This window comes from Euprymna scolopes, chromosome 26, assembly GCF_053919585.1.
Source record: "Euprymna scolopes isolate OS-2025 chromosome 26, ASM5391958v1, whole genome shotgun sequence".
Classification (NCBI taxonomy): Eukaryota; Metazoa; Mollusca; class Cephalopoda; order Sepiida; family Sepiolidae; genus Euprymna; species Euprymna scolopes.
The window spans coordinates 61,867,468-61,889,095 of record NC_136507.1 but is presented as its reverse complement, the minus strand read 5'-3'; the positions used below and the strand labels follow the sequence as shown (position 1 = coordinate 61,889,095).

General features: G+C 32.9%; 1 protein-coding gene across 1 annotated transcript in view; it reads left to right on the top strand.

The window, feature by feature from the left end:
* The first annotated feature begins 1,205 nt into the window (after window positions 1-1,205).
* The window catches only part of LOC145248109 (uncharacterized), a 439,133-nt gene continuing 418,710 nt past the window's right edge, over window positions 1,206-21,628 (top strand). The window contains exon 1 of the mRNA XM_080109899.1: window positions 1,206-2,051. Coding sequence (XP_079966025.1) covers window positions 1,880-2,051 — 172 coding nt within the window. The 5' untranslated portion in view covers window positions 1,206-1,879. The remainder of the gene's footprint in view (window positions 2,052-21,628) is intronic.

The window sequence follows — 21,628 nt, the reverse complement described above, 5'->3', positions numbered from 1 at the left end:
TGGAACACAATGAAGTCGACAAAAAAAGTGTGTATGGATTAATATTTCGCCTACTATTTATTCAATCTGTCCCTAAAAGGGTTACTTTGGATAAAAAATAAAACTGATTCAGCAAGAAAAAGATTTCTCCTCCCTAATCGGTATTCAGGCACTACATTTTATCCTAGCTTGGAAATCCGAAAGTCCGGCAGTTTCTTTCATATGTCGTTGATTGTTTTTATTTTTAATTTTTTATTTTTTTTCAAAGCAAAAAAAAAAAATTTTTTTTCAAGTTACATCGACACAAAAGTCAATAGAGTCTAGGCCATTGTTACGATAGCCTTTCTCCTGTCGACTGAGGTATGGCTTGGCTCATGTGCAGTTTTAGGAGGTCCAGGTCCACTAACCCAGTCTTTGTCGTCTCATCCTTTGAGAAGGGATTAGTTTATTGCTAATCGCCTGAAGCAACACTATTGTGGAATGCCGATGAGGCTGCCCGAGCACATTCTGCAGACCAGCGTACCTTTCTTCTAGGGCGCTGGCTTTTCTAATCACACTTTCCGACCGTTGTGTCACATCATCTTGCCGAGTAACACATACTTTTAAATACGCATGCGCGCATATACAGGAAAGCTTACACACAAGTAAACATATGCACGACACACACACACACTTCTAAACCATAGTAAGTCTATAAAGCGAAATTAGCGAAGTAGGATTAAAAGTTTGTTCGTGTAATTGGGCTCGCTTATCGTATAGAAAATCGGCCGAGGGGATTCTTCACTTCCGTGTCCCATGGAGATTCTGTTTTGTTCGAGTTTTAAGAGTAGGAACAAATCATTGTTACTATTTCTTTCCCCATCTCTTCTCTCTCTCACTTTCTGTCTCTCTCCCTCTTTCTCTCCCCCTCTCTCTCTCTCCTGGCCCCTCTCTCTCTCTCTGATCTATTCATTCTTTCTTTTCCTATCCTCTTCATTACTCTCTGTTTATTCTTTCACACTCTGTTCTTCTTCTTCTTCTTCTTCTTCTTCTTCTTCTTCTTCTTCTTCTTCTTCTTCTTCTTCTTCCACTCTCTCTTTCTAAGTCTTTCTGTCTCTGGCGCTCTTTTCTCTATTCTTTTGCTTTCAATAATCTCTCTCTCTCTCTCTCTCTCTCTCTCTCTCTCTCTCTCTCTCTCTCTCTCTCTCTCTCTCTCTCTCTCTCTCTCTATCCAAGCAATCTGTGCTGGGAAACTCGAACTTCATTGAAACCACGTTCCCAACTTTACGTTTACATAACACCACTGTTGTTGTTGTTGTTGTTGTTGTTGTTGTGTCTACTATACACGCTGTTGCTCCCTCCTACCCTTCTCTCTCTCACCCTTCTACCCTCTCTTCTCACTCTACACATTATAGTAGTCGTTCCGCATCTCACGTACACACACACAGATATTCTACACCGACGAACGCGCATCGTACCTCCAACGCGCACGCGCGCACACGCACTCTCAAACACACACACACACACACACAAACACACACACAGACTTAAGAAGGCGCGAATTACACATACATGGTTTACATCTTACTCTTCCCTCTCTTTCTCTCCCTCTCTTATTCTACTCTCCCTTTCTTTTCCTTTCTCTTACTCTCTCGTATAAAAAATCTTAGAATTACGTCCAGATTCTTATTTCGGTTTAGACGACGACTTCGCCAAAGAGAGGGACACCATTTCTGGGACTGCGCACCGACTGATTTCCGTGCGGGGCTTTGTATTTTTCTGGATTCTACGGACATACACACGGATCGGAATAAACGACTAATATAGGCGAACAGCACACGTCACAATTGACGAGTGGTAAACGCGTATAAATATAATAATAAAAAGCAAAGGAAAAACAAAGGAACGCATAGAATAGGCCATGAGCCGAAGGGCTAGTTTGTACGCAAAACAGAACCCGGGTAAACCCCGTGTTCGATTCGCAGATGAGTTGGTATTTAACGACAATGTCAAAGAGCAGGACATTCCGGCTGTCGAAGCAATGCTTCGACGGTCCAGCCTCCAAATGGATATTAACAGTATCAATAGTGCAGGTAACGTACAACACAAAGATGACTCTTGTTTACATTTATTTCTTCTTTCTTTCGCTTTCGACGCTTATTGATGCGGATTACGGGATATATATATATATATATATATATATATATATATATATATATATATATATATATATATATATAATTTGATAAAATAAGTATTACAGTTAAGTTCACCAAAATAATCTAAGATAGCAAAACTAAAGTGTATTATAAATATTGAAGAGTTAATTTCATGTATTTACAAAAAAAAAAAAAAAAAAAAAAAGAAACAATGTATCTATTTTCGGTATTTACTTAAACAGGATATATTTTCAGGTGTGTAACTATATTTTTTTGTGCATAATTTATTTTTATGTAGTTCAATCTATTCAAGGTGAAAGATTGATTGTAAAATTTGGCAACAAAGCATATATATATATATATATATATATATATATATATATATATATATATATATGCATATATATACATATACATATACATATACATACATACATACATCTATACATATGTGTACACACACACACACACACATATATATATATATATAATGATTGAATAAAGACTAATTAACATAATAAATGAAAAAGGGTTAGCTAATCGGGTTTCGTACCTCGCTCAACAGAGCTCTGTTGAGCGAGGAAAGAAACTCTAAAGGTTGGAAATATGTTCAGTACGCTAACCCACAGAGTAAATGTGGTATTTTGGTGACTGCTAAAGTTGCTTAAGTGAATGGTTTATAATGCGCCTTGTTAAGCATAGAACAAACAGAATAACCTTCGCTGCTCTTTATTTTAATAGTCCTATGATTAATTTGTTAAAATTTTATCACTATTTATTTATTTATTGCAAATACATAATTGAAAGTGTAGTATCTGTTTAGTCTTTGGGGTTCATTGAAGATGAGAAGCTGTTATTTCCTGTCATTTGATGCGGTCGTACTATTTAAGGACTGTGTCAACGGGATTCTGCAAACATTTTCTTCCCATTGAGAATTCCCATTTCCCTTTCACTTTAAAATGTGCCTTGGGTAACTTGGCCCTCGTGAAGAGCCGAATAAATAGGCAGACTTAATATTAAAAAAAAAAACGTTTTATAAGCTTGTAATGTGTACGATTTCATCCGATGGCATGCGTAAGCGTAGTAGTAATTATTTACGGAGGGAAACACGGAGGATGGCATTTAACGCATATCTCTACTATTAAATAAAAGGAACTTTGTGTGTATGTGTGTGTGTGTTTGTGTGTGTGTGTGTGTGTGTGCGTGCGTGTGTATGTATGTATGTGTGTATGTGTGTGTGTGTGTGTGTGTGCGTGTGTGTGTGTAAGTTCGTTTCTTATCGACTCGAAAACGGCAGAGCCGATGTTTATGAAATTTCACAGGAAGGTACTTTATGTGCAGTGTTCGTATCGGAATACATTTCCGATAAATATCGATAATCGATAATCGATAATCGAAATAATCCGACGAAAGAAAGAAACAAGGAGTTTTGACCAAAGTTAACACCTTACACAGCCTAACATCACAAGCGCATTTAAGAAGCCGACAAGCCGAAAGGCCCGACATATAAAATCAGCAGTAGGTTCTTTGATATGACAGGGGTGCGTTCGAAATAAATGTTTTTGTTTGGAGCACAATTGAAGCATGATATTTGACTTTTACATTTTAAACTTTCAATTCAAGCCATTATGTATACAAAAATGGGTTTATAAATTAACAATTGGTTCTCTACAGTGCAAGGTAGACTAAATGTATTGTGGACTAAATCACTGCAGGGAAGCATGTGACGCTTCTTCCTGGTGCACCGCGATGGGTCCAGATCGATTTGATTGAAAAATGGGTGGTTTCATCGATTTCGATGACAATAAAAAAAATATGCGAGTATGAAACATTCGTTGATGATCATTCAACGTCGGGTCTCCCTGCTAGTACACACGCACACACACACACACACACACACACACACACACACACACACACACACATATATATATATAGAGTAAGTTATAAAATGTATGTGGCGATTAAGCTACACTTGGCCGAGATCAAAGTGTAGTATCTGTTCTTCAGATGCGGCACTTCCATTTCTCGTTCTCTTTCAGTAGAGGAGAAATCCTTCACGACTGAGACAATTTTTATTTTTGTACCTTTTCTCCACATTAAAAAAAGGCCCTGGTGTCTAACTCTGTCCCGTGGGGAGGCATTGTAAATAGGTACACTGAATATTCAGCGTTTCATCCACTCTAGGATTCTTCAGGCTTATGCATAAGCCTGAAGAATCCTAGAGTGGATGAAACGCGGAATATTTTATAAATTACTAACTATCTCCACCTACGTAATGAGCACTTTTGAAGTAAATACTTGAAGTTTACGCATAAATCTATATTTTCGTATATTAATTTTATGTGAGTAAATTAAGTATATATATATATATATATATATATATATATATATATATATATATATATATATATATATATATATATACACAGTGAACGTGTGCGTATGTCTGTGTGTGTGTCTGTCTGTGTACATTTCCCTGCGCAATAAATTTTTAGTCTACAGACTCGAAATTTGATATACAGGATACTGAGATTTGGGAAAATCTATGTGATCGATTTTTGCCCAGAAATTTGGCGATTAAGTGGTCAAAGTTCAACGATTTGACCTTTAACAACTCTACCAAACTCCTCCGACAATTTGGGGTCTAAACACTTGACATTTTAGATATAGGTTCCTTGGATATGGATCTAACTTAATAACTTTATTTGAGCCCAAAACAATAAATATTAAGTGGTCATAATAGGGGTCAAAGTTTAAAAAAGTTACCGTTTTTTTTTAAATTTATTTTTTGCTCAGCATACACCTCCAAACACCCGGGCAACGCCCGGCACCCATGCTAGTATATATATATAAAGACCTCGTTATACCAGGAATGTGTTTGTCATAACAATATGCAACATAAACATTTCCTCTGCAAATACCTTTTAGAAAAAAACAACAACAAAAAAACTTGTAAAATGAATAAAATGTTAACAATTTCTGCAAACACTATTGTTTGTTTTGCTTGTTTTATTTTACGGCATATCAACCGTTTTCAGTTCGTTTAATGTTATCTTAGTTAATCTTAGTTCTTTCGCCCTTGTGATCTCAACAAAGTCGACAGCATGACTTCCGATTTTATTTATTTTACCAACTCTTCTTGGACGTCTTCTTATGTCAGAGTCAACATTATTACCCTCATCAACACACAACATGAAAAAAAAAATGTCCACACAGAAATTACTAATTATAATTCATCACATAAAAGAAAGTATACAGTAGTCAGCAACAGACAGACTGTCCCGCTGTATTACAACTCTTCATTGCCGCTATACTAGCATAACAAGAGTTCAAACCTTCAAACCATCAAGATGACAGTCGGAGGTTCTACTTTCTAACCCATAGAATCGGTGTCCGCAAATGACCTCCTCATATTTCTATTTATACAAACATTCGCCAGCCGTTAAATACAGTGTTCGATTTGTTTGTTTATTTACAAAGAACTTTGCGTTACCCCAAGAAAGCAGCAAGCGAAATCGCTTACAACAGCGTTCTTCCTAAGTAGAGGGGAGAGGGCTTAAAATAATAGTTATCCACAGACGGATTGTTTCGCTGTATCAAAGCTTTTCTGTGCAGCTAGAATAGACCTCAACCCGAACAAGAGTTTGGACCTACAATATATATATATATATATATATATATATATATATATATATATATATATATATATATATATATATATATTCTAGCAAAAGTACTCGTCGTTGACTGGGTTCAAAAACAGCCTACAGAAAATGGATTCGTATTTATGAAAGTATGATAGGTTATGAAAAGGAAGAGTTGTAAAGAGATAGCTTCGAATTTGGGGGTATCAAAACCAAAGCAAAATATGATGAAATTAAAAATAAAATAGATAAACCCCATAATTTATTATACCATACCTGTTTACACTGAAACACTTATCAAAATGTTCTATGAATCTATATTAAAAAACCTTGTTAAACTTTGTGACATATTTCCATTCTATGGAGATCAAGTGCGAACGAACACCCCATAATTTTATTATACCATATTTCTTCAAACTGAAACATAGTTATCAAAGTATACTTACGCTGATAGATTTGAAAAGTCTTTATTAAAGTTTGTGCCTATTTCTATTCCAGGGAGGCCAGGCGCGAACGCAGACCCCACAATTTTATTATACCATCCCTATTTAAGTTAAAACATACTTATCAAAGTATTCTTATGTACATCTATATCAAAAACACTGTAAACGTTTTGTTTAATTTTTAATTTTTTTTTATTTCCATACATTGTGGACCAGGCGCGAACGCAGACCCCACAATTTTAATGAACCACCGTTCTGCCAGATCAAACATACCCATTCCTGTGTCTCGATACGTCTTCTATCATTATATGTAATCAGTTTTTTAAAATAGTCAACCATATAAGAGCCTATTCATGACCACACACACACACACACACACACACACACACACACACACACACACACACACATATAATATAAGGCTGACGATAGTGCTCTACCCAAAGAGAGTGGCTTAATATATATATATATATATATATATATATATATATATATATATATATATATATATATATATATATATATATTGTTTTAACAAAAACCAAGACTTCAAATAATGGGTTGATAGCAGCAAATAGTGCATTTCATCGTTAGTTAACATTGTTTCGAGACTATTCGGACAAATTCAAACATTACGTCGTTTGAAAATATTCACAAGAGCAGCCTTTCTTCGGACTTATTGAATAAAAAACACTTTAACAGTAAAACATTATGGAAACCATTTCCCTTATAGGGAAAAGAAAACAAGCGAAATTATTTTACCTATATCGAATCCTTGCAAAGTATAAATATATATATATATATATATATATATATATATATATATATATATATATATATATATATATATATATATATATATTTTCATTTTTTTTTATTGCATATTTTTCCAACAATATTTGGGGAAAAAATAAAAAATAAATAAACGTGTAAATTACGAAGAGCCGAGAAACACAGACACACACGTTGTTCAGATACATGAGAAGCTGTTTCATGATCGTATTAACGCAGATAATAAATATTTATAGTTATTACTTTATAATGCTTACAGTTATGATGGATATGCGCGCTGGTAATAGACAGATCAACTTTCATCTTTACGATTAAATTGGCGCGCTTAACAGAAACTAAACAATTCCAAATGATGAACGCGCGCACGTGATAAGCATAAGATTGAGCAAAAATCGATGAACCTCCATTTTAAATCGAACTACTTGATTTGACATTTTATATGCTTCATCTTTCAGACATGAATAGATAAATTTGTTTGTTTTTTTTTTTTTGATTAAAAGAAACTTTCCCTTTCGCGTGTTTTATATTTTATCTGCGTGTACGTTTAATCTGAATGTATCGTCGCACGAATCGAATACAGCTATAAAAATAATGAATGAATAACGATATACTTAACAGACCGCATTAGTACAGTTTTAACGTAACATCAATGTCCCGAAGTATCTCAAACTGAGATCAATCGACATTTTGATTAATTCTAGTGTGTGGCACGTCTGATGGCCGGTGACACCGTGAAAATGTACTCAATTGAAATGCAAGAATATTTTACGTTTCTGAATTCATCTATCCTCCTGAAGGTTGAAGGTTCAATCCTGAGTGTTGGCGTTTGAAAAATACAATTGCGAATTACTTAGGACCTCTATCCAGCCATGGCTGACGGAACAAGAGCACTTTACCTCCGTGAAGTAAATAAATTTCCGCTCAAAATTCCGTCCAAATTTCCGAGTTCGACAGAAACATTCCCGGGTTCGGCAAGATACACCTGAAAAAGGTCGGAGGTTATATCGACTGAAACGTTGTGAAAATCACACTCAAGATGAGAACAGTAGTCCGATGAATCCAAATAAGACGAAGAATAATTTAATTATGATAAAGAAAATCTCTTAATTGTTTGTTTTTAATTGTTATTGGATAAATAAAAATAGTAAATTATATTTTCATTCTCAATCACTCTTGCCTTTTCATTGCTAGCATATTGAGTTTTGCATTACAGTCAAATCTCGCTATTTATCCCACTCTCGCTATGAAGCCAGTTTTGCTCTGTCTCGACAAAATTCAATGCACAATAAATTTTCTATGCCATCCCAATAATATCGATACTATGTCACTATTGTGTTGGTTGTGTTTTCGAATTTAATTAAAAAAAAAAAAAAACAAGGAAGTTTTTATTCGATAATTTTTCAAATTTAATCCACAGGTGTTTTTATTTGAGAAAATAAGACCGTTTTTTTTACAAACTCTCGTTTCTGTGCCGTTTTTACTCGGTCTTGAAGGGTGGCATAGTAGCGATATTTGACTGAAACTCGCTAGGTTCTAATAGGAAAACGATATCTATCTTTGCAATTTTAATAATAATAATAATAATAATAATAATAATAATAATAATAATAATGCTAATAATAATAATTGTGGCAAGGAGATGTCCAGAACAACTAGAAACAAGGCAGGGATACGCGGAGATCACATACAGCACCTAGAAGTTCCAGATGGTTACCTATGTAGTACTGACTAGGTTCAACGTTGTTTAACTTCGATGATCTAGCGGGAACCAGTGTGTCAACGTGATTATGCCGTATATAATAATAATAATAATAATAATAATAATAATAATAATAATAATAATAATAATAATAATAATAATAATATATGCTTGTGTGTGTGTGTGTACACGCGCGCGTGTGCGTGTGATAAATCAAATATGACGATATAAAATAACGTCTTATCCTGGGCTTTCAATTTAATTATGTTTTTTTTTGGGGGGGGGACCTGCCTATATACTATATAATAAGTATTTTTTATTCTTATGATTTTGCAAATTTTGAAGATTTCCATTTCTTTTCATCAACATTTTTATTCGCCATATCTTTTTCATTCAAAGAAAAAAAAAAAAAACTCTCCAACTATTTTTGTTTGTCGAGAAACACATATCTGCCTCTGATAAGTTGTTTGAACTTTCACTATTCTAACGAAACACGTGTAAGACTTACTACATAAACATGTGAAAAAATACTATGAGTGTGAAATAAAAAATCTTCTGGTTTTGGACTGATAACTATATATATATATATATATATATATATATATATATATATATATATATATACTAGCAGGGCGCCCGTTTAAATATGATAGTTTGATTAATGCAAAGTTCGTATTTATTATCATATTATATTGGAACTAATATATAGTAATGTTTTAAAAATTAAAAAAAAAATAGATAAATAACTCATGCGCCATTACCGAGAATCGAAACCAAACCGTTTAGCTTACGATTTGTTTTTTCCTCTGCTGTTAATGACTGCGCTATGAAGACATACTTGCTGCAAGGCTAAAAATTAAAACATGAACCAATAGCTACTACGTTATGCATGCCTATTCGTAATGCCGTCGTTCGACCGTTGCCTGGCAAATTTAATTTATTTTTAAATTTTCACACTTTTGTACCGATTTTCCCGGGCTAAAACCCAAATATAAAGTTTCGCATGGATTCAAATACCTTGCATATGAAGTTTCATATTTGTAGACAAAAAACTCTAGGAGGAGTTTGGTAGGCAAATGTTTTAAACAAAAATATATACGCATACATAAATATATATGGAAAGAGTTTTGTGTTTACTATAAACTTTTACGCAAATATTACGCAAGTATAAATCATGTAGAATATCTGTATGAATATAATTACACGTAATAGTTAACTGAAGATGATTATCCCATAGGAAAACAGAAAACACTAATAGGGAAGTGATTGAAATTATTGCTTGAAAGAATATACAAATTAGCTAGATCTTTTCCTAGTGAATGCAATTCTATCACCCATATATAAGAAAATTGTATTTTCTTTCTAAATGAATAGAACAGAGCCGAATCAAGAGAGCAGATCTTTCACACAAATGGGCCAAACTTACAATTGTTTTGCGAAATGAATTTTAGGAACTAATATAAAAAAAAGCGGGTAAATTGCTGTCTGAAACAACGTAACTATAAATGATCACTTACTACTTCAGGTAATAATAAATAGAAATATACATTTAATGTCATTTCAAACAACTGAAAAGAGTAAATATCAAATACGGTCACGTGTTCTTTTTTTATTTTCTAAGCCGTACGTAATGACAAAGACCGCTCAGTCTCCAATATTTTTATTATCTGCACGTCGTTTCCGAATGTAAATAATGTCTTTAGCGACATCCGTATAAAATCAAGCCAGATGTCCCTATTTACTTTGATTTTCATCACATGATGGCAAAATCAGACATTGAGGGGTTTTTTATTTTTATTTTTTACTTTTATTATTTTTTTTTAAGGTGGAGAAATCTACTTACCATAAAAGGGGGCACTCTTAATTGGGACAAAAATTTAAAATGACCCAATTCATGTGGATTTTTTTCTTCTGATCTTCTGATGAAAAGAACAAAACAAAACAAAAAACGAACAAAAAACAATACAAAGAAAACATATACTACACTGACATTTTTATTCGTAAATAAAGATGTGTGTGTATGTGTGTGTGTGTATGTGTGTGTGTGTGTGTGTGTGTGTGTGGTTTCTTTCATGTTGTCACATCTTGTCCATCGTAATAATTTCAGCAATCGCCACAATATCACATTTACTCTAAATAAAATATCCTTTTCTGATCTATCCACGTTGACACCTCACAATATTTGCACATGTATTGAGCACGTTCTAAAAGTTTTTCTTTTTTTTTTGTTCTTGTTAACAACATACTTGAACGGATTGTATCATTTTATTTGTTTATACAAACATTATTGACTATATATGTGCCCACATATTTAATGGAAAAGAAACCACAGCTGAAACATGTATGCACATATGTAACCAATAATGTTTTTATAGATAAAGAAAAGTATACAATAATACAGATGTACTTGTTATTTATTTTATAAACATCATACTTTCATTGGATTAACTTCTAAGAAACAACACTAATACTATCATTACACACACACACACACACACACACACACACACACACACACACACACACACACACACACACACACATATATATAACTACTTCGTTTACTCACATAAATTAATATACGAAAGTATAAATTTATGTTCAACAGTGCTCAATACGTATGCAGAGCTAGGTAGTAAGTTATAAAATATATATGGCGATTAAGCTACACAGAATATTCCGCGTTTCATCCACGCTAGGATTCTTGAAGAATCCTAGCGTGGATGAAACGCGGAATAACTTACTGTATATATATATTTATGCACACATCATATATATATATATATATATATGTTTTCTATAAAAGTCTGAGGAGGCTACATGACGGCCAAAAAATGATCGCGTAGCTGAAACAATAATATAACTAAACAGAAAAATACGGTAATAAAAAAATAAAACGCATATTTGCTCTACAGCAGTATTGAGCACTTTCTTCAGGTTTTTATTAATTACCATTTCTACTATATATATATATATATATATATATATATATATATAACTAAGTTTGGAAGATAAAGAGTAAACGTACATATTACATTATCAAGTTGGTAAGGGTTGCAGAAAGAGGAATAAGGGAGAAACCACTTTAAGCTATGGCATTTCGAAGCTAAATGCTTTTCGCCAGAAGAGGAAAAAAAGCGGCATTATACAAATGCAACCGTAAAAAGACAATATCGTCTTTGAAAACATTCAGATTTTATCCTCCAGCGGCCTCCGGACCTTGATTATTGGTGATTTCTGACTAAAAATAAACAAACAAACTTAGAATTGGAAAAAATATTTGGGGGGGGGGTAATATGCAGGTAATAATGAAAGAATCTCTTTAAAAAATATGTCACAGTTAATGAATGAAATCAAACTATAATAAATTGCGATAGCGATTTTGACCCAACGAGTCACGAGTATGCCTAGTATACTTATAAAGTAATTAAACCATTTAAATCATTTTATTTTCTTGTTCCCAAAGAAGATGTAGCCCTTTTTTCAGACGGTATCAGATGTCCGTTAAACGTCAGTAATCCAGTATGTATAAAAGAATAAGTAATGATCGCAACTCATATGTGTACTATTTAAACTGTACGTTGTTGAAATTCGGTCTTTGACAAATCAAATGTATACAATGAAGCTTTTTGTATACAAAGTTTTATAACAAGGCCTCTTTTTTTTAGACTAGTCGACCTATCTTGGCATAGGATTCTGCCATCGGTCAGTTCGTTCGTTGGATCGTCACGTTAAGATTTGAAATAACAGTTAAACCTTGTTATTGTATTGTTGTGATAAAAATGTATACTCCATTGAACTAATACTCAATTCACGTTTTGTGACGAGAGAAAAGGGGTGATTTACATCTTAGAAAAAGCATAATTGTTGGTATTAGGTTGGTGCAAAAATAATGTCGTTTTTTTATGTCAAAAAACGACATTATTTTTGCACCAACCTCTTTAATAAAAAAAAATTTGCAAATTTCATTTTCTTTTTCGGTAATGTATTTGTGAGTTAATATTCGATTAAAAATAATAACTTAATGTCATTGTTAAACACTTACATGTTAAAAGCATACAAAATTAAGCAAACACATCTAATAACTTATTTAACATAGTGCGGATCGACAGCATCGAAGGATGGCCAACATGCAAAGAGATTAGCAACAAGAGCAGCGACAGCAGAAAAAAAACGCGCATATGCAAATTAGGAAGTGTGCGTGAGAAGAGGAAGGAAAGAAAAAGGAGAAAAAAATACAACACGTGCTCGGCGAGAAACAAAGTCGGCGTCGAAGAGAACGGGCGTGTAAAGACGCAGGCGAGAAATGGCCGGCATACGGCCGGTGTGAGGTCAGAGAAAAAAAGTCGACGTCAAAGACAATGGGTGCGTGTCGACGTAGGCGAGAAATGGCTGGTTAATGCCAGCGTGAGGGTGGGGAGAGGAAGAAAGTCAACATAAAAAAATGGACGTGTAAATAGCGAGGACGAGAATGCGCCAGTTGTGATTGGTATGCGGTTGGAAGAAAGAGAAACGAATACCGGGTAAAATAAACATGTGGCAGTGAGAGTCTTTTTAAGCGGTGCTGTAAGTAACTGTAATAAAAAAACTTTTCGCTGAAAAAGAAAAAAATGCCGACTCGAATATTTTATTTATTTGTTCATGTGTGACATAACGGCCACGTTACACTCACACAAACACACACATATGTGTGTGTTTGTGTGTTTCAATTTTTTTCACTGGAAGTTCTCAGGAATCAAGTGACCCCCTTTCCGTGGGCTAACACGATCCATATTTGAGATACATGATATTCGAATATTCCAATAACGTTCTCCTTTATCTTTCAGACACTGAGTTTATAAAAAAGTTGAGAACATCATTTTCCTTGATTGAGATTGTCGGACTGACTTCCTCATCTTGGTTGTAATCGTCACAACGTTTCGGCCATTTTGCCCTCCGGCCTTCATCAGGTGTTTTATATCGAACCGGGGAACCGTTTGTTAGGAGTCTCGAACCCAATCCTTTATTATTATTATTACGGGGGCACCGTGTTCGGACTCCAGGTAGGCTCTGGGACATAGTTGCTGATTCTCTGTTCTGAATGTTACTTTTTACTGCCTTCGTTCAGGATTGAACCCAGCACCTTTGGGTAACTGTGAACTTTGATACAACGTCTAGGACCACTCGGCCATTTTCCTCTTCCTATTTTACCATTTAAGAGGCTACAGTAGGTCTTTGTTATGATCTCTTGGTATTACTGGGTTTCAGCACAAAAAATTATCTAATCTGATGAAGTATCCAGCTTCATGCTGTTACTTAAGGTAATATCACTTAGAGAAGGTGCATCATTCATCGCAAAGCAAAGCATACTTAGGAGATTTTACCTGAGTCGCGAATACAATGTCATCTTGAATATTTAGTCAGGATTTACTTGTAGAGAAAAATATCCACATGTCAGCTTGTCTTGATAAACTAATGTACAGAGACACCTTAGACTCTCGAGGATAGTGTCTAGTAGGCATCCAAGCTCTCTTCTTGTGTGTGTGTGTGTGTGTGTGTGTGTGTGTGTGTGTGTGTGAGAGTGTGTGAGCACTTATTCTCCAATTAAACGACCAATGGCCTAACCTCATATAATGAACTTCACCGCCCCTGGCAAGGTGAAATCAATTATAATTAGAAATGGCTAAAAATGTGTATTCAGTTTCTCCTTCAAACCATATAAACACACACACACACACACACACACACACACACACACACACACACACACACACACACACACACACATATGATTAGTTTTTTTTGGAAAAAGAATTCCAGCAGAGTGCTCAATTAAAAGGAGAATCCAAATTTTAAGAGCGTATTTATATTTTGACGAATATTGGCTGAAGAGAGCTTGATAAGGATACCTTAAACGGCCCTTATTATCGGGCTTGAAACCGACGGTACCAATGATCTGTCTCAACTAACAACTTTCTGTACACAATATATATATATATATATATATATATATAATTATTTATTATAATAATTATTAAATACATACAGGCACTAGTGTTTCTTCCTTTCGGGAATCAGCAGGGCGTTACGATTAACGCTGGTCGAGAGATTCGAACCCGATAAGGCCATCTCTGACTCCATTAGCAAGGACCAAATCTATTCGGCCACCTCAACCACGAAAAATATCGTTGAAATTTAAACATTTATTTTTAAATGTTTATAACGTCTGTTAGAGTGATCTAATCATTATATGATGATCTGCGCATGGAAGCTAAAGTGACCGAGTTTATTTCAGCTCTAAAGTGCTCAATTATATATATATATATATATATATATATATATATATATATATATATATATATATATGTATGTATATAACAATTTCTTTATATCTACAGACACGCAATCATCAGTATAGGGGCAACAATTACTGCTGGTCATGAGATTCGAATCCAACCACGAAGTCACCTTTTGCCAAGCCTCTGCCTTATATATATATATATATATATATATATATATATATATATATATATATATATATATATATAATAGATATCAGCAATTATTTTTATATCTACAGACACTAGTGTTTCATACTTATGCAATCATCAGTATACAAGTGATAATTACTTATAGTCGGTAGATTCGAACCCAGTCACAAAGTCACCTTTGTTCATAGGCTAGTAATCCACATAAGACTACCGGCAATTAACACAAGAATTCAGGGAAATTAAATCTCTATAATACTAAGTAATCTGGCATGTATTGTAAACAATCGGAATGCATTGACTGACCGGAAGTCGGAATGTTGTATTTGCGCTACATTTGGCCGATTTTACTTAATTCCCTAAAGAGGGCTCAATTTTAATTTCTTAAAAAGGCTTTATAACTCTAATATATACATATTAAATATAAACAACTAGTTTTATACTTACAGGCGCTAATGTTTCATGTTTATGTAATCATCAGTGTAGGAAATGATAATGGCTGCTGATCGGGAGATTCTAACCCAGTCACAAAATCAACCTAAACTTTGTAGACGAGCATTCTACTTCAAAGATGTCTACGCGTGTGCGTCTACGCGTTAGAGTTCAACGTTTGGTCTGCCCGTAAATCAATGATATATAATCAGCAGGTTACTCGATGTGTTTTATCCTATTTTATTTGTTAAATATTCAATTAGTGTAAAATACTTACAAGCAATTCATATAACTATTTATCTTATAAACTAAATAAAATAGTGTAATTTTTTTTCTTTTTGTCTATAACTGGCTGTATTTACCTGGCATTGTTTGGGACGCAGTGGAAACATTGTAGTTTTTGTTTTTTTCTTTCATTACCGTACAGTGGGATAATTGTGCCAAATCCGGGGGCAATTGCGCCAACTAAAAAAAATGCTTTTTATATGGTTAGTTGCCAAAAGAGCATTTTTAGTTAATTGGCGCAATTACCGCAGACTTGGCGCAATTACCCCAAAGTACGGTACACATTTCTTTTTATTAGATTTATACAGGTAAATAAATAAAAAAATAGGGACACAAAAGCCACTCGAGGATAAGGTTTAACAGAATTAATTTTACTTTCCCTGCAGTTTGAGTAAAAATAAGTCTCGTTAGATTTCTATCAGTCCCTTTTTCGATAACTGTTTCAAATCACTTTGCGTTATAGCAACGGCCATTTACCATCGACTTCAAGCAGCCTTCTGTGGAATGATGAGAACAGTAGTTCAAACAATCAAATTTATCAATCCTCAACTCAAAAATTCAGAAACAGGTTGTTTTATCTTTCGAAAGTTATTCCGGTCAATGGAATAAGGGAAAATTTTACTTGATCAACTTTAGAAAGAAGATAAAAAGAGACGAAAAAGAGACGAACAAGGGGTTTCGTTAAACCTCCCAATGTATAAATGGGAGCGCACATCGGAAAGTATTTGTATTATTTATTTAGCCCTGTATTTTCAAGTGATGGTCGTTGACAACGCAGATATTCGCGTTATGTTTAGCATAGGCTGTGTACCGCGCGGAAAACGTTACGCTGATACAATTGTACCCAGCGATGTCAACATTTATAAATATATTTCTATTCTGAAAAAAAAAATGTCTGCACAGCTGAATGTTAATTAATAAAAATAATCGCTAGAATTGATTTTCTATTTTTTGTTGTAATTATTGTCGACTTGTGTATCAGAAAATTAAGAGCGCTCGTTAACATTCTATTTATGTAGGAAACAGAATCCTTAGTCTTCCGTTCTATAATAAAGATCAATGTGTGCTTATTTGTAATCATTGCTTATCAAGGCCTGGAAATCACCAATGGACAATGGTTTATGGGTACCGTGAGACCAGTGATGGCGGAAATTTGATGTTAATATATGTAGGAGAACAGCTCATCAAGAACATGTTTACGTTGGATTTGAAAACGGCCATGTTATAGTCAACTAGGAAGCAGCTTCGTGGGATTTTGTTCCGCAGACGAGCAGTCCTAGGAAAGAAACTCTGCCCATGGAATGTTCGCTTAGTTTATGGCACAGATAGATAGTAATGGAAATTTCTGGTAGTCGCTGTAGTTAGGCGAGTGTTTGCTACGAAGGCTTTATAGAGAAAAAAACATACAGTGAATGAAGCTCAGTCGAGTTCCTGCCATAAAAATAATGATAGAGTAGGGTGAGCTAGGATCGTACCGTCACGTTTATGAGAAATATATATATATATATATATATATATATATATATATATATATATATATATATATATATATATTTCTGTGAAAATACACTTTATTTCTATAATATATACCAATTCTTATTTAAGAAGCTCAATGTAATTACAGAGCAATATACTGAATAAATGACAAATATCTATATTCCAAAGTTCATGATGTTGACCATCTTACAATTTATTCTTTAATTCAGTTGGCATTTACAATTCTTGACAGCATCTGTTTCGTAGCATAAAACCAATCACGTAATTATATCAATCAATCTATATATATATATATATATATATATATATATATATATATATATATATATATATATATATATATATATATATATATATATATAAAGAATAATGAGATGAATTGGATCACAGATTATTGAATCTTGTCGTATCAAGTCTTTTTTGAGAATAGGTTACGATTATGAATATCTCTAGCATCAAATAATCTTTATACACTATAAAATTTACTTTACGTCTGAAAACCAAAGAGGGAAGATAAAACAGATGAGAAATATTTGTAATCAAGTCTCCCTTTGCTGTTATTTCATATCATTTGAAACCATAGCAGCAACTTTTAGTCTCTCCTCCATCAAGGCCATCGGTTTGGGGGAAATATCAGATATTTTGTAATTCATATGCAAAACTAGAACAACAAATAACTATGCTTGAAATATTGGTAAAGATGCAGTATCTTTCCACCCACAAAAAATCATTTAAAATTACCGCTATTACAGATTTTCGAGGATGCTGAAAACGAAAACAACAGTTCAAATCACAGGAAAGGAGTAATTTCAATGATATGAATAAATTATAGTTTTAAAAAAGTGAGGAATCGCTTTTCTATATTAATTTAAAGTAAAATAAACACACACTAATAAACAGCTAAGGTGACCATATAGCAGGTGCTCATTTTACGTTAAATTAATATAGAAAGTGATCCTACCCTCTTTGAAATAATAATATTCGACCTTAAGAGCAAATGTCACATCAATAACCGTCGTATTTCGAACTTACAAAATTGCCCCAAAAAGTGGTATAACCATATATATATATATATATATATATATATATATATATATATATATATATATATATATATATATATACTCGTAGCCAAATTGAATATTGAAATGCTTATGTCTTTGGTTTAATGAGACGAAACTACACGAACATTTGCAGGTTTTTTTTGAAGATTATAATATGGTTAAAATTTTATGATAATTGGTAAAAATGAACCTATATTTTCAAACCAATAAATTATGCCCAAATTTGCCTACATTTGTATATATATAGTGTCCTGGCTGACAAGCTATATATATCCCATCACGCAAACTTTAGTGGGTAACAAACTTCCGGGCGAATGAATTACTAGGTGCATCAGAATTTGGGGGAATTTTTTACACCCCTAACACAAAATTGCGAATAAGATATATAAAAACTCGCAATTGCTCTTTTAAAAGTGGGTTGTTTATTTTCTTTATGGAATATACTTCCAAAATAAACTCTTACAGTTGTTTAAAAATAATAGAAATATTATTTTTTATTTTTTATAAAACAACGTTTATAAAGTGCCTGCCCACGTTCATGCAGCCATTTTTTTTTACGTAATGAAATCAAAAGAATTTTACGAGTTTATTTTTTTTTCAATTTTTAAGCATTAAACATCTATCAAAAATTTTCTATTGGTTAAATTTTATAGATATTTTCAGGTTCAATTTGAAATTTTATACTCTTTCTAATAAGCTGAATATAATATTCTTGACAAGCGTTTTTTTTAATTAATCCCCCCATTTTGAAATGTCTATTAAAATGAAAATAATTAACTTTCTCACCTCAAATTTAAGATAAAAGAGCAATAAATAAAATAAGCTAATTAAAAAAAGAACAGTTATTTGCAAATTTACCTGTAAAGTTTCAAATCTCTTTTTTTTTAAACCACGTTGATTTTTTTTGTCTTTTTTTAAGTGAAGCCTTATAATCTTGTTATATTGTTCAGAAAACTTCGTAGAATTACGATAATTTTTTCTATTTCATTCAATGTTTTTTTACATATTTAAAAAAAATTCACTTCATAAAGAGAAATAAAATATATTAAATCAAAAACTCATATATTTCTTTAAGAGAATAAAAAAAATCAAAAATCGGTCGACTTTTTTTTTATCGGCAAAAACTGATCAGTGAAATGGGATTATTTTTCCCCTACGGTGGCCCATATTTACTAACTTTTGTTTACAGCACGCAATAGAAAGAGACAATTATTCTGGCGCTTAAAGCCACCGGAGATTTCAACTCGAAGAAAAGCAAACATTTGTCTCCCTTTATTTCAACTGTGATAAACACCTGATGTCGCGTTTTTTTTTAAACCTTGCTTAAAAAGTATTTTATTTAAAAAGGACATGGAATATAAAATATAAATATGAATAAATTCTTAACAATGAAGAATGGAAGTACCCATTGATTAGTATTTTTATAGGTAAGTGATTTTTGGAATGTATATATGCATATATTTTATCGAAGTAAGTTAAAATTCGTTGATTTTCTTTAAGTCTTTTTTAAAGAAACCCGATTAAAAAAAAAACAAATATTGAATAATTTGCTATTAAACCTGTTTTTTTTTTAAATTTGGTCTTTGCTCCTTTAATTAAAAAACATAAGGTTTAAATTACATTTTTCAAGTAGTTATAAGCTTCGAAAGATAGGCGGTCGAATTATTCAATTTTTATCACACATTTTTAATGGCGTTTTCTGACACTGCTAGTGAATCACTTCGAATTGAAAACCTTTACTATCACGACCTTTTCTGATACATAAAAAACAACCTTTGTTTCAGAACAGTTTTATAATAAACATTTTCTTTCGTGTATATTTATTTTGCTGTCAAGAACTGCGTAACAAGTAAACAGTTCAATAAAATGGTGACATCTTGTGCATGTGTATGCGTCGCCTGCTTGTGTTTGTACGTGTGTGTGTGTGTGCGCGCGCACGCGCGTGATTGATCCTCTCCGTGTGTGTGTGTGTATGTGGATGTTTCTGTGTATGTATATGTGTGTACAGACGCGTGACTGTTTTTTTTGTTTGCAATCAACTCAGACAGAAACGCACGATCAGTGATATTTAGACGTGAGACGTTTTAAATTCAATGCGGACGATAACTGGAACGGCGTTTACTGTATACTAATGGGACATGAATTACTATAATGTTGCTTGTGTGCTTGTGTGTTTGTGTGTTTGTAGCCAAAACTTTATCATAATTTTCAAATATAGTCATACAGGAAAAGTTTTTTTTCTCGGTTAAGTTTCACAGTTTTGAATTTAGCCTTTTACTAGAAGGGATAATCGACGTTAATCGAGTTGATTCTTGGATTCCTTTATACGTCTTCGATGTTTGAATAGTTTTGGTTTCTAATGAGTTTATAGTGAAAGGTAATCCAGGAATAACATAAAAATAATAGATGTTTTCTTTTCTGTGAAAGTAAGAGTCTTATAACGAAAACTGATTAAAAAATACATCATTTGATTAAAAAATTAAAAGTTCCACAACAATCTTCTGGTCAGTCTTATAGTTTAATGCTTTTTTTTTCTGTTTGTTTATAACTAGCTGCACTTTGTAAAAATGTACTGAAATTTTTGTTTGGAAAAGATTATCAGTAAGGTGGATACACCTTGGTCATTGGAATGTAGATTAATATTATATATATATATATATATATATATATATATATATATATATATATATATATATATATATATATATAAAATATATATGGCGATTAAGCTACACTGAATATTCTGCGTTTCATCCACTATAGGATTCGTCAGGCTTATGCGAGAATTCTGTGGTTGCTTCTTGTTTTTATATATATTGAGGATTTCTAGTTAGCCAATCAGCTTTCTAGTATCCACCGCGCCCCTTCCTATCAGCCAATGGGCATGCATTTTATCGAACAAAGGATCTGTTTTAGAACTAGGTTAGTGGTTTAAGGTAGATCTTTTCCTTCCTTATATGTATATATACATATATATATATATATATATATATATATAAATAAATATACCTATGTGTACACACATACATGCACATATATATACATATATATATACATATATGTGTGATCGTTTATGTATATTCATGTTTGTTTAATTTATTTATTTGTTTGTTTTCTATTGTTATTGTTAGTTTTAAAGCTATTTTGTATCGCTATCCTAGAGTAAGTTTTATTTTGTGAACACA